Source organism: Scyliorhinus canicula, chromosome 10 (assembly GCF_902713615.1).
Source record: "Scyliorhinus canicula chromosome 10, sScyCan1.1, whole genome shotgun sequence".
In the NCBI taxonomy this organism is placed as follows: domain Eukaryota; kingdom Metazoa; phylum Chordata; class Chondrichthyes; order Carcharhiniformes; family Scyliorhinidae; genus Scyliorhinus; species Scyliorhinus canicula.
The window spans coordinates 135,729,737-135,745,152 of record NC_052155.1 but is presented as its reverse complement, the minus strand read 5'-3'; the positions used below and the strand labels follow the sequence as shown (position 1 = coordinate 135,745,152).

At 44.0% G+C, this 15,416-nt stretch overlaps 1 protein-coding gene across 8 annotated transcripts in view; it reads left to right on the top strand.

Moving 5' to 3' along the window:
• trps1 (trichorhinophalangeal syndrome I) overlaps window positions 1-15,416 on the top strand; it is a 258,868-nt gene that overhangs the window by 223,475 nt on the left and 19,977 nt on the right. For all 8 annotated transcript variants that reach the window (XM_038809758.1, XM_038809757.1, XM_038809761.1 and 5 more), the window contains exon 5: window positions 6,071-6,193. In XM_038809758.1, the coding sequence (XP_038665686.1) occupies window positions 6,071-6,193 (123 nt within the window). The remainder of the gene's footprint in view (window positions 1-6,070; window positions 6,194-15,416) is intronic.

Sequence of the window (15,416 nt, the reverse complement as noted above, 5' to 3'; positions counted from 1 at the left end):
ATTAATGGACAATGTTGAATGTTGGAGTGAGCAGGCATCAGCAAATGCGAGATTGTAATTAGTTTAGCTGACGAGTCCTTCAATGGCACTTGCATCTGGATGGAAAAATTACCCTATAGGGAACTGGCTGCTCACCAGGATTTTTTTTCTGTAATACATTGTGAAACGCCAGATGAATCAAGTGCTTTTTTGTTCCAAGAAACTGCTTGAGTCTTGAAGGCAGAAATATGCCTATAAAAGCCTTCTACTTTGAATATTTCTGAGTACAATTAGCAGCATTGTATTCTCTCTGGCTATTTTTGAACACTCCATTTGTAAAGGAAGCCCTTCAAAAATTAAATTTTTAAAAACTGTTTATAATTTTTTTGTTGGCTGTTGATGCACATGTTTTAATTTTTTTAATGTATTTAAAGAAATGAGAAGAAGGTCTTTGACTGGAACCTTTTACTATTATAAGACCTATACAAAACATTGCGAGAATTAGGCGTGAATTCAAAAAGTCAGTTTTTCTGCTTGTTTGTGAACAGTAAAAAGATTGCAATTCTCAGGCCTGGAATGATTCCGAATAACCTCCATTTATACAGTGGCACTAGAGTTTCAGTATTTAGCTTTATCAGAATTGCTTACCGGCAATCCAACAGGAGGGCATTTTATATCACTTGATGTAGCTGCTTTGGACGAGTGTTTTTAATGTTTCACGCAATGCATTATCAGTCGGTTAACACTGTTATAATGGACTGTCACTAAAGTTGAAACCAAACTCCTGTCTATTAACCTCCTGACAGGGGCTGTTTAGCAAAGGGCTAAATCGCTGGCTTTGAAAGCAGACCAAGCAGGCCAGCAGCACAGTTCGATTCCCGTAACAGCCTCCCCAAACAGGCGCCGGAATATGGCGACTAGGGGCTTTTCACAGTAACTTCATTTGAAGCCTACTCGTGACAATAAGCGATTTTCATTTTTCATTTCATTTCATTTTTTCATTTCATTTCATTTTAGAACTGTAAATACCATTAGTAAGCAGTTTTAAAAAATGCTCATTTTCTCTTGGCAAAAGAAGCTGGCACAGTGGTTAGCACTGCAACCTCACAGTGCCAGGGACCTGGGTTCGATTCCAGCCTTGGGTAACTGTGTGGAGTTTGCATGTTCTCCCTGTGTTTGCATGGTTTTCCTCTGGGTGCTCCAGTTTCCACCCACAGTCCAAAGACGTGCAGGTTAGGTGGATTGACCATGCTGAATTGCCCTTTGGTGTCCAAAGATATGCATGTTTTGTGGGGTTACGGGGATGGGGCGGGGTGTGGGCTAAGGTAGGATGCTCTTTCAGAGGCTGGGTGCAGACCTGATGGGCCAAATGGCCTCCTTCTTCACTGTAGGGATTCTATGGAAGAAGTTATAGAGGAAGTATGTTTTGTTACCTGTAAAGCAGTAGAGGCTTTGGAAGAAGGTTCGAAGTCGTCCAGAGGTTTTACAGAAGGTTTATTGAGCATCACAACTTAAATAACTGTGTGAGGTCTTACTTTAAGAACTGTACTAGAAAGGTTAGAACTTTTCTATGCTCTACAACTAGGCCTGACGACACTAGCAGCCCTGAGCTAAATTTCTGCTTCTGTTCTCCCCACAGTCAAATCAGCCAAAGAGACCAGAGGGCTGCCTGCGCCCCCTTTTATACACGCCAGTGCTGCCCCCTAGTGGTCTTTCCATTACCCATCAATCCCTTCTGTACATACCCATGTGAAGATCACTACAGTGTGCAGAGATTTGCTCTGAAGAGTTATAGAAAAGGGTAGATCCTGCGAACTATTTGTTGTGAAAAATGCAAACGGTCTATAATCTAATAAAATATTTGCATAATTTGTTCTATAAATTACACTTTTCATGAAATTAAATATGCTATCTAACATTATGTTATATACCCTGAAAGGATAAATGTGGGTGCTGTGCATTGGAACCTCCACAGCTAAGAACCCTTTCCATACGTACAGATGAACTTGACTTTGGAAGCATCAGGGCTGGATGTTCCGCCGGTGGGATGCTCCATTTTACCGGCAGCCCGGGGTTTTCCCGGTGTGGGGCTGCCCCACAATGGGAAACCCCATTGACCAGCCAGCGTAATGGAACATCCCGCCTGCGGGGTGAAACAGAAATGTGGCGGAGAATCCAGCCCCAGATGTTATAAATATTTTAAGTATGAGAATCCTATTGTTGGCCATGCTGAAGTGTATTTGAGTTATAGCTCACAATTAAGATATATTTCTGTTTCAATGGTGCATCAGTTTTTGAAGGTATTTGATCATATCCTCTGTTCCCACACCTCATTCACAGTTTTCATTACTATTCTGTATTCCCCCTTTAATTTAGGCTGTACTCCCATCCTTCATTCGGACTGGGTTGAGATTGGCCAAACTTATTTCACTCAGCACCTTACAGTCAGCAGAGGGAAGACATTTGAATGTAGGAATTTAGCACGGACTTAAATCTCTGGTTGCAGAAATGGAAAAGCAGTGTATAACTCTGCGTGTCACTACCTTTATGTGAAAAAAGTCAACACTATCCAGGCCAAAGCAGCCTGCTTCATTGCCACCCCATTCACTATATTAAACATTCACTCTCTCCACCATCAGCTCACCATGGCTCCAGTGTGCACCGTCTAAAGGATGCACTACAGCAACTCCTCAAGGCTTCTCCAACAGCCCCTTTCAAAATCCACATCCGCTACTGTGTAGAAAGGCAGTGGTAGCATGGCACATAGGAACACTACGACCTGTAAGTTCCCTCCTAAGTCCCACATCATGCTGACTTGGAAATATATCGCTGTCCCTTAGCAGTCACTGGATTTAACTCCTGCAATTCCTTCCCTCACAGCAGGGTGGGGTTATTATCACTAAGCAAACCGCGTTCAAGAGAGTGCCTCACTACCACCTTCTCCAGGGCAATTAGGTTTGGGCAATAAGTGCTGGTCCAACCAGTGAAGCCCACACCCAGGACTGAACAAAAATAAATATGTGTGTGCGCTGCAGATCATTCTACTCAGCCCAGTTGGTTTATACTCTTAGGTTCAATACATTGAGGAAAAATTGAGGTCAGAATGACTTGAAATGGAAATATATTTGGTATAGAATTGGCAAGCTGAATAAAACATTTGAATCCCACTTTGTTTAAAGACAAGCCACAAAAAATTCTAAATAATTATCAATTATGTAAAATTATGTTGGTGTTAAATTGATATCATAGCTTAAGCTGCAGTGACCGTACAAAGCTGCAGAAAGTGATGAGTTCTCAAACCTGTTTTCATGCATGCAAAATTCAGATATCCGCTTCTAAATTTTAAACAAATAAATACTCGAGAGTGGTTCTTATCCTGAAGTTCCATATTTTATTTTTTCTTTATAACTGAAACCTCTTATTGCAGGGGAAGTGAAAAATAAAGATGCATTGGGGCTGCTGAAATGAGTAATGGTCTTTCACACTGTGTAATATTAGCATATGACCATTTTACACATCCATATGAAATTCCTCAAGTCTGCAAATTTTAAGCAGTAACCTATTTTATAAGAGATTAATGCCTCTGTTAAAACAGATGGTGTAGGCTTTGACTCAATGGTGACATTCTGGGCTGAACTTTCCAGAATGGATCACGATCCGGGCATAGCCTCTAAAACCTGCAAGTGGCTGTGGCAGGATTATGGTTGTAGTCCTTCTGAAGGCAGCCAATTAAGAGACTCTCCCAGGGAGCCCCATCCAGTTAAAGATGACAGAGGCCTAGGGAAGCTGATGGCTCAGTAGAAAGGCCCCAACAGCCCAAAATGGAGAGCAGGGTGCTACTGAGGCAAGGGGGTGACCATGAGGGTGCCTCAAAATTGAGGCGCTCCGCACTGTGAAGAATTAAAAATTCTGAATGACGTCAGCTGTCACTTCTTCATTGTGGAGGTGTAACACAATGGCGTGTGACTGTGACTATTGTATCTCGACAAGCCTGTGCTGGGATGAGTGATGGGAGGTGTCGATGCATCGCCACTGTCGGGAAGATCCCAGCGGCACCACCAGCTTCTCCTCAATTGGCCCATTAATGGGTCTAAATTGCTGTCTCGAAGCTGCTGGGTGGATCACCTCTGCTGTGTTGACTCCACCTCCTGCAAGGTCACTCAGACCAGGAACACGATTGGTGACCACCCCAGTAGACTATTTTTCAACTCTCACCTCCTAGCTTGCCTTGCAGGACCAGAAAAATTCATTTGTCTGAGTCAGAAGGTTGCAAGTTCAAATTCCACTCTAGAAACATCAGAAAAGCCTGCTTTCAGATGAGGGACACGATTTAATGGCCTCGTCGTGCCCGACTCGGTGATGTGACCAGGCTGTTTAATCTCATGATAGACCTCTTGTGAGATTCGAGATACTTGAAACATCTTGCGAAACACCTCGCTGAGGCCAAAAAAAAAGCAAAGTGCCATTAAATAGAAGGTCTTTCAGCACCGAGAAACACTCCGCTAAATGTGCCTGAAGCGGTTTCCCGTTACATCGCACCCAGGGTTTTAAATTGAGGCTTCCTCTGCCCCCTCACTTAAATGTGAAAGTTCCCAGTACAATGTCAATAGAAGAGTTGGGGAGCTCCATCGTATCTCAGTCAATATTTATTCCTTCACTAATAGCACAAAAACAGATTTATCTGATCATTATTACATTGCAGTTTATGGCATCTTATTGTGCACAAACTGACTGCTGTGTTTTCTACACTACAGGTTTAAATATAGTTCAGAAATATTTAATTAACTGTGAAGTGCTTTAATATGTATGAGGTCAAGAAACGCATTGTATAAATACAGGTTCGTTCCTCTGTTTCATACAGTAACGATTGTGATCTTAGCATGCTAACAGATTATGAGCAGCTTTGTGGAGGAGAATGGATTCCAATCCTTGCAGGAAGACCAGGAAAACTGACCAACAGCTTGACTGGAAAGGTCTTTGAAGATGGGAAGATAATTCGAGAGGAGGAAGGGGTTTAGGAAGTGGGGTTGAGAGCCAAGACCACTGAAGGCTTTATCACAAAGAAAGGCTGGAATCAGCGAACTGGAGGCTGCTGCAGATTGCAGATGTAGAGCGGAACAATTTGACTCCATGGAGGGATTGGCAAATGAGAATTAGTTATTTAAAATTTGACCTGTCAGGGAACCAGTTTAGGTCATTAAATACAGACTGATAGGTTGGCACATCTCAGTGAATGTCAGAATGCAACAGCGGAGTTTGGTTCATTTGAGATGAAGACCAAAGGTTCTGACCTAACAAGGAAGGCATTGGGTACATCCCATCTGATGATGATGGAGGAATGGCACGGGGTCCAGTATTAGGGAAATAGTGGTAGCAGACATGTTCAATGCTGCAGTTGTGGACATAAGTGGTTGATAGTGGTTAATAAATAGGGTGGAATTTAAGGCAGGACAAAAAGCCAAAATTGAATCTGGGCAAGCAGCCGCGGAGTTGGTTATGTGTGCATGAGTGCCTTGCACAGTAGTTCATCCTGTAAGTGTAAGTTGGTCACTAGTTATATTGAACTACTCAGAATACTTACTCTGCAATTGTCACTGACATTTGAGAAACTGTCATTAAAAATCCACAGTTTAATTTCCTATGTGCGAATTATAACCCTTATATTGGTAATGTGGCAGATCACTTGCATTGTTTAGCTGTTAAATATTTGGCAAACAATTAATGAACGACGAAGCAGCGTACATCGCACACCACTATACTTAAAGCATTCAAATTAAATTACTTTCCCACTTTTTATATGGAGCTGCTAATTCAAAATTAGTTGAGCTTAGCTTCTCCAAATTAATACAGGCACCTTTGTTGGAATTTGCATGTTGCTATAATAATGCTTTTATGTGATTTCTATGTGTAATCTGTCACTGATTTATTATAACGAGACTCAATTATTGTGAAGAAGCACAATTAAACGTGACCTTAGTGCGAGCAACTTGTTTCCTTGGTTATTTCTGCCAGAAGGGAAACAAAACTCTTGTGTTAATTTGTCCTAACTTCACAGATCACATGATATACCTTTGACCTTTTGCTGTTGCAGAGACGAAGAGGCTCTGGAGTCTTCTGTGCCAACTGCCTGACCACAAAGACCTCTCTTTGGCGAAAGAATGCAAACGGTGGATATGTATGCAACGCATGTGGCCTGTACCAGAAGCTGCATTCGGTAGGAAGAACTCGTTAGTTGTTTGGGAAAATGTTTGCAAAGTTTGTTCAAATTGGCTAGATGTGACATAGTTCCATTTGATCAGATCCCACTGTTTTTCCTGCAACTAATTCCCTTGAAGGGGTCTTCCCATTATGGGTCACCTGAAAATCAAATGTATTTCATTAAACCACAACAAAAACTGGGGGATAAAACGCGTGCGTGTGTGCATTGTTGCATTTAATTAGTTCGAATGAAAATCAGGAACTTTGTTTGAATGGAAAAAAATGAAAAACACAAACTGAAGAAAGTGTTTTGCGACATGTCTTTTAACACTTCTTAGGCCACTTTCAGAGGAGCATTTCCATGGCAGCTGTAACACGGTAGCACAATGGTTAGCACTGCTGCTTTACAACTCCAGGGTCCCCGGCTTGGGTCACTGTCTGCACGGAGTCTGCACATTCTCCCCATGTCAGCGTGGGTTTACTCTGGTTTCCTCCCACAAGAAGTGCTGTTGGGTGAATTGGATATTCTAAATTCTCCCATTGTGTACCCAAACAGGTGCCAGAATGTGGCGACTAGGGGCTTTTCACAGTAACTTCATTGCAGTGTTAATGTAAGCCTACTTGTGATAATAAACATTATTATTGTAGTATTATAAAGATTGTGGATTTAGAGGTAGTCAGAAGTTAGCAATTCTAAGCTACTGTGATAATAGTACTCATTTCTATACTTCTGCCCACAAAATAAAGCAATCTGTGACCGTCTCTACATAGGTGGCAATACACAGGATATATGGCAGAGAAAGTGGCCATTTGGTCCAACAAGTCCATTGTTATATTTGTGCTTCATTCAAGCCTCTCCTCAAATATCATTGTAACCCTTTACTCCCTTATCACTCATAGAATTTTACAGAGCAGGAGGAGGCCATTCAGCCCATCGAGTCTGCACCGGCTCTTGGAAAGAGCACCCTACCCAAGCCCACACCTCCACCCTATCCCCATAACCCAATAACTCCACCCAACACTACGGGCAATTTTAGACACTAAGGGCAATTTAGCATGGTCAATCCACCTAACCTGCACAACTTTGGATTGTGGGAGGAAACCGGAGCACCCGGAGGAAACCCGCGCACACACGGGGAGAACGTGCAGACTCCTCACAGATAGTGACCCACACCTGGAATCGAACCTGGGACCCTGGCGCAGTGTGCTGCCCTGTATCTAGTCTGTGCTATACTTCCTGTTTTTGTTATGATCTCCATTCAGACCAATGGTTTTTAAAAATAAATAGAAAGTTCTAGTTAATGACTGAAAGGATGCCACTGTGAGATTTAATGTACTAAGTCATTTAGTGTAACAAAAAATGACTCAACGTTAACTTTGTAGGAAACAAATGAACCATTTAGCATGGCCGAGAAAACACTTTAAAAATGTATGTGTCCTTTAAGGAGTCATTCAGTTCGCCCAGAACTTGTCCAAGTGCTTCTTAGAACCTGAGGGTTTAATTCTCATCCTTTCCTTTCGCAGCTTGGAAACTTCAAACTCCAGAACTGTATTTCATGGTGTGTTTTTTCTGGAGACTTTTCCCTCTTCTCAACCTCATAATTGTAACACCTCCCCTGTAAAAAGTGTGAAGTCATCAGCATAGTGATAAGGTTACCTAAACACTATCCAAAATGTAACAACTCATAATACTCTATACACTTCAAAAACTAATTTACTGCATATAGTAATATAGTACAAATAATATTCTCCCCTGTGCTGCCACATTTTCCATTGCGTTGTCCATCTTAGCAGCATCATGAGTTTTTCAACTTGTATCAACCAATGCATATAATCTTTAGGAGCTAAAGTCCACTTTATGTTTATTTTTAAAGCTCTTCCTCTCATGTTGAGAATGTATTTAGCTGCTAATAACTTCACCTTCCAAGGCGTGACATAGTATGTTTCTTTTTTCATGATGTTTAAGGGTCATATTGTTTCCAAGTCCTTGGTTAGACAATTGTACCCTTGGCCTGGTTTGGTTAGCCTGGCCTAAACAATATTGCTGACTTCTGAGTTCCTCTAACTTCTGCATGCTAGCAGATGTAAATGGTAAACCAAGAAGAATTTCTTGGTCAGAATGCTTTTTCCCCTCTGGATTCAATATTTCCTCTTTTTTTTATAAAGCAGACCTATATTTTCATCAGTGCGTTGATTTTTTAAACTTGGTTATTCACTTTCAGAGAAGGCTGTTTAAGATTCACATTTTAGAAAAAAGGTCTCTGTTAGCTAAGTGTCCAAGTCATCGTTCTCCTATTTCCGCAGAATCCCTACAGCGCAGAAGGAGACCATTCGGCATATTAAGCCTGCACTGAGCCTTCAAAAGCACTTCCTACTCAGACCCACTCTTACCGCCCTATCAACATAACCCCACCCTATCCCTCAACATAACCCCACACTATCCCCTCAACTAAGGGGCAATTTAGCATGGTCAACCCACCTAACCGGCACAGCTTTGGACTATGGGTGGAAACCCGAGCACCCGAAGGAAACCCACGCAGACACGGGGAGAACATGCAGACTCCGAACAGACAGTCACCAAGGCCGGAATCGAACCCAGTCCCTGGTGCTGTGGGGCAGGCGTGCTAACCACTGTCCACTGTGCTGAATTCAGATTACTGAGTGCCTTCGCTGCTTTAGGACTCTCGTTGAAATACTTTAATGTTCTGATTAAAAAATCCTGATCTTCTTTCATCAGCTCTTCTGGTTTTCGCCTTCCCAGTCAGAACGAGCTTTGTCCAATTCCTTCCGAGCAAGAGGCACAGCGTCTTAATTTTATAGTTTTATGTCCCATTCTCAGACTCTAATCTATCCTCTTAGTTCCACAGTAACAGCATCAGTTATTCACCAAGTCATTTTGGTTGAAAGCACTATCTCTCTTTGTCTATTAGCCTGGGATTCTGCTGCTGAATCTTGTTTTAACTCCTGTGGTTTAGGATTGCAGGCAGGTCTAGCTCCTTACCAGTTGGTTCAAAGTCTTTACTGTCAATCTGAAGCTCCAGTATATTTTTAATTTGAGAAGTTTGGACTTTTGATTCCTTCAACGCGTCTTTAGACAAAACGAGACTTTCAACAGGGGATTGTGAATAGTCCCTGATTTCTTTAGTACTGTTGCTCGTTCTGGGTGAGTGTGTTTAACACTCAATTGGCTCTGATTTATTCCTTAGCTCTAGAGTCACCAGGTATCCTTACAATACCGCCACGAAGTTCAAGTTCAAGTTCAGATCAATGACTCAATGCACCAGTTAGTAAGTTCAAACAAGACACGTTTATTATTACACCGTTATTTGCTACTCATGCATATAATACTAAGACTAAACTGTTCCTACCACTACTAGGCCAATACTTAACTGAAATAAGGGAACTGCCGGATCAGGGAACAATGGCCTCTTGCTTTGTCCTGGATCTGCAGGTTTCCAGTTGGTGTAGACTAAAGGGGTCAGGAGTATCTACTCTCGTAGCGTGCGTTGTATGACACTTACTTGTCAGTGTAGCAATTGGCCAGGCCTCTCCTCACGTCCAAGTTCCTGGAGAGCTGCTGAAAAGGTGTTCTGCTGGGAGGGCCGGCTAAGAGAGAGAGCTGGGGTCGGGGTCTCTGTCTTATACTGTTTTGGGTTTCGCGCCTATCTGGGCGGACCCTCTATAAACTTGCAATCGATTGGGTCTCTTCCCAATCGATTGATTTGAATTTCCCCAATAACGGGGCTGCTCCTCGATCACTGGGCGGTTCTTGGGGCTGTTTGTATCTTATTGTCCGGGACTCCTGCTGGCGCCGAAGAGTCTAGCTTGGCCTTTGTTATTCTTAATAGTGTCCATTGTGCCCGGGAATCACCAGGAATCGCTCAATTAATATGCGCAGCTTGTTAGATTCTATGCTGTCTGGGTTCTTCATAGACAGAATCCACAGAGAGGTTCTGCAACCTGCTTGCCTCTCTGACATTGTCCAATTTTCCCTGCATGCAATTCAATGTTCCATTTTATGTCGGGAAGTGGCCAGCTTCGGTGGCTACACTACATTATCAGTTTTAATTGATTTACCTACCCTTGAGGTGGCAGCATGCTGTCTCCCACAGTCCTTAGCATGAAGTTAATGACAATAGGTAATTTCAACAAAACTCCAAAAATAACAGCCATTGACAAAGGCACAGTTTAAATTCACTTTACACAATGGAATGGGTAAACAGCTTCTGTCAATATCCAGTATCAATACACTTTTATTCAGTGAACTCTCTGGAGGGGAATTTATGGGCTGGATTCTCTGATCCTGAAGCTAAGTGCCGGCGCGAACGGAGAATCCGTGGGATTCCGGTACCGGTGAGGGGCTACCACTGGCACCGCATGAAACACCCACAGAACGTACATAAAAAGTAAGAGGGTAGCCAGGGAAAGGGTTGGCCCACTGAAGGATAGTCAAAGGAATCTATGTGTGGAGCCAGAGGAAATGGGTGAGGTACTAAATGAATACTTTGCATCAGTATTCACCAAAGAGAAGGAATTGGTGGATGTTCAGTCTGGAGAAGGGTGTGCAGATAGCCTGGGTCACATTGAGAACCAAAAAGACGAGGTATTGGGCGTCTTGAAAAATATTAAGGAAGATAAGTTCCCAGGGCCGGATGGGATCTATCCCAGAATACTAAAGGAGGCTAGAGAGTAAATTGCTGAGGCCTTAACAGAAATCTTTGGAACCTCACTGTCTTCAGGTGATGTCCCAGAGGACTGGAGAACAGCCAATGTTGTTCCTTTGTTTAGGAAGGGTGGCAAGGATAATCCAGGGAACTACAGGCCGATTAGCCTTACGTCAGTGGTAGGATAATTACTGCAGAGAATTCTTCGAGACAGGATCTACTCCCATTTGGAAGCAAATGGACGTATTAGTGAGAGGCAGCATGGTTTTGTGAAGGGGAGGTTGTGTCCCACTAACTTGATAGAGTTTTTCAAAGAGATCACTAAGATGATTGATGCAGGTAGGTCAGTGGATGTTGTCTATATGGACTTCAGTAAGGCCTTTGACAAGGTCCCTCATGGTAGACTGATACAAAAGGTGCAGTCACAAGGGATCAGGGGTGAGCTGGCAAGGTGGATACAGAACTGGCCAGGTCATAGAAGGCAGAGAGTAGCAATGGAAGGGTGCTTTTCTAATTGGAGGGCCGTGACTGTTGGTGTTCCGCAGGGATCAGTGCTGGGACCTTTGCTGTTCGTAGTATATATAAATGATTTGGAGGAAAATGGAACTGGTCTGATTAGTAAATTTGCAGGCCACACAAAGGTTGGTGGAATTGCAGATAGCGATGAGGACTGTCAGAGGATACAGCAGGATTTAGATCGTTTGGCGACTTGGGCGGAGAGATGGACGATGGAGGTTAATCTGGACAAATGTAAGGTAATGCATTTTGGAAGATCTAATGCAGATAGGGAATATACAGTGAATTGTAGAACCCTCCAGAGTAATGAAAGTCAGAGAGATCTCGGTCCACAAGTCACTGAAAGGGGCAACACAGGTGGAGAAGGTAGTCAAGAAGGCATACGGCATGCTTGCCTTCATTGGCCGGGGCATTGAGTATAAGAATTGGCAAGTCATGTTAGGCCACACTTGGAGTGTAGTGTTCAATTCTGGTCGCCACACTACCAGAAGGATGTGGAGGCTTTAGAGGGGGTGGAAAAGAGATTTACCGGGATGTTGCCTGGTATGGAGGGCATTAGCTATGAGGAGTGGTTGAATAAACTCGGTTTGTTCTCACTGGAACGACGGAGGTTGAGTGGCGACCTGATAGAGGTCTATAAAACTATGAGGGGCATAGACAGAGTGGATAGTCAGAGGCTTTTCCCCAGGTTAGAGGGGTCAATTACTAAGGAGCATAGGTTTAAGGTGCGAGGGGCAAGGTTTAGAGGAGATGTACAAGGCAAGTTTTTCACACAGAGAGTAGTGGATGCCTGGAACTCGCTGCCGGAGGAGATGGTGGAAGCAGGGACGATAGTGACATTTAAGGGGCTTCTTGACAAATACGTGAATAGGATGGGAATAGAGGGATACGGACCCAGGAAGTGTAGAAAATTTTAGTTTAGACGGGCAGCATGGTCGGCGAGGGCTGAAGGGCCTGTTCCTGTGCTGTACTTTTCTTTGTTCTTTGTTTTGTTCTTTGTAGAACAAGCTGAAAATGGTCAGAGAATGGCTGGTTCCCGGGCCGTACATGCGCAGGGCTGACGACCTGCACTGGTCACGCTGGAAAACATGGGCTAGTCCTGCTTGAACTCTAACCCGCCAATCTTGACCCCTAAGCCCACCCCCTGTGCACTCCCCACCACTCACCAAGCCCTGGCAGAAGGACCCCCCCCCCCCCCCCCCCCCCCCACAGCGGCACAGATCCCAGACGATTGTGGTGGCGCGGGACACTGTCCACAGCTAGCACGCCAGGTTCCCGATTGCTGGGACCACACCTGTCGTGCATTCGGCCCATCAGGGGCGGAGCATCGCAGGCGGGCCTGCTGATGACGCACCAACGGCATTGCAGTGGCGCGTGTCCCGATGACGCCGGTTTGCAGGGGACAGAGCATGACGGACCTGCCCCGATTCCGGCGTCGGAATCCATTCCCCACCCGATTTCCAATCCAGATTTCAGCGTTGGGCTATGGAGAATCCAGCCCCATGTCTTTTCCGAACATCAATCCTTTGAGCCCGCTGTAAATTTAGCTAGTGACTTAGCTTTCAATGTCCAGCAGCCGACTTTCGTGTGTCGGTATTTTTAAAATTTGATTAGCCATGGACATCACCGGTAGGCCAGCATTTGTTGGTCATCCCTTATTGCCCTTGAGAAATTGGTGGTGAGCAATCTTCTTTAACTATTGTAGTCCATGTGATGTAATTACATCCACAGTGCTCTCAGGAAGGCCATTCCAGAACTGCCATCCAGTGATTGCGAAGGAACGGCGATATAGTTCTTGGTTTGGATGGTGTGTGCCTTGGAGGAGAGTTTGCCCTTGGTGGTATTGCCATGCATCTACTACCTTTTGCCCTTCCAGGTGGTAACGGTCACAGATTTGGAAGGTGCTGGCGCGAAGCCTTGGTGAGGTTTTGCAGTGCATCTTGTAAACGGTACAAATTGCTGCCACTCTTTAGCAATGGTGGAGGGAGTGAATGCTTTAGGTGGTGGATGGGGTACCAATCAAGCGGGCTGTTTTGTCTTGGATTGTTGGAGCTGCCCTCAATCCATGGAATTGGAGAGTTTTCCATCACATTCCTGACTGAGCCTTGTAGTTGGTGCACAGGTTTTGGAGAGCCAGGAAGAGAGTTGCCTATTGCAGAATTCCCAACCTCTGACCTGCTTGTAGCACAGTAATTTTATGGCTAGTCCAGTTCAATTTCTGGCCAATGGTAATTCTCAGGAATTTAATAATAATAATCGCTTATTGTCAAAAGTAGACTTCAATGAAGTTACTGTGAAAAGCCCCTAGTCGCCACATTCCGGCGCCTGTTCGGGGAGGCTGGTACGAGACTTGAACCCGCGCTGCTGCCTTGTTCTGCATTACAAGTCAGCTGTTTAGCCCACTGTGCTAAACCAGCCCCATAATAGTCCGAGGTGCAGTGATAGTAATATCATCAAACGTAAATGAGAAATAGTTGGATTCTCTCTTGTTGGGGATGGTAATTTCCTCATGTGGCAAGGTTGGTACTTGTCATGTATCAGCCAATCTTGAATGTTGCTCAGGTCTTGCCACACAAATTCCTTCAGTATCTGAAGAGTCTCAAATTCTGCTGAAAGTTGGGCTATTGTCAGCAACTATCCCCACTTCTAAGCTTATGTTAGAGGGAAGATCATTGATGAAGCAGCTGAAGATGGTTGGGCCCAGGAAACTACCTTGAGGAACTGGTGAAGTGATTTATTTGGATGATCTTCCTCTATACTAAATGTGACTCCACCCAGTAGAAAGTGATTAATAATAATCAATAATAAACAAATAATTGCTTATTGTCACAAGTTACTGTGAAAAGCCCCTAGTCGCCACATTCCGACCCCTGTTCGGGGAGGCCGGTACGGGAATTGAACCCGCACTGCTGGCATTGTTCTGCTTTAAAAACCAGCTGTTTGGCCCACTGTACTTCAGTTTTACCGGTGCTCTTTGATGACACAGTCAGTCAAGTACTGCATTGATGTCAAGGGTATTAACTCTCCACTCACCTTACGGTAAAAGCAACACGCTGTTCTCCTTGAATCATATTTGTTTCCCTCTTGTCTCTTTCGCTACTCTGAGAAGCATCTGTCGTTTCCGTTTTCCCAATCTAATTAGTGTTTTGTTCATCATCAACTAATTTATCTCTCCAGCTTCTCTGTGGGTTTGTAAACAAAGGTTTGCTGCTTCCTATGTGTTTGTGGAGTAGACCATAACTATCAATCAAAATTGAAGCTTCTCTTATTTTAGAAACTTTATGATCTTCACGCTTGGACCTGATTCTTAAATGAATATTGTGGATAAAATCTTCCAGTACTAACAACCGTTTCAAGTTTTTGAAGTCTTGACCAGGTTTAATTGCCCTATGCCATCAATCAAACATCATTCTTTCTCCAGCGAATTCCACAAACACTTGATTCTGTCTCTTCCCCCGATTTCTAAATTCTGTCCATAAGCTTCCAGAACAATCTCGTAAGCATAAGCACAGATGCCTTAATTATATCATGGAGTTATGGAGGTCTGTGAAGCAGCATGCTTTAATGACTATCATCCAGTGGCTCTGGCATCCATCATCATGAAGTGCTTCGAAAGGTTAGTCATGGTACGAATCAACTCCAGCCTCCCGGATTGCCTTGATCCACTACAGTTCGCCTACCGCTGCAACAGGTCCACAGCAGACGCCATCTCCATGGCCCTGCACTCTACCCTGGAACACCTAGATAACAAAGACACCTATGTCAGATTCCTATTTATCGACTACAGCTCAGCCTTCAACAAGATCATTTGTACGAAAGTCATCTCCAAACTCCGTGGCCTTGGCCTCGGCTCCTCCCTCTGCGACTGGATCCTGAACTTTCTAACCCACAGGCCACAATCAGTAAGGATAGGCAACAACACCTCCTCCACGATCATCCTCAACACTAGGCCCCACTAGGCTGTGTCCTCAGCCCCCTACTATACTTCTTGTACACCTATGACTGTGTGGCCAAATTCCCCTCCAACTCGATTTTCAAATTTGCTGTCGTCGGTCGGAT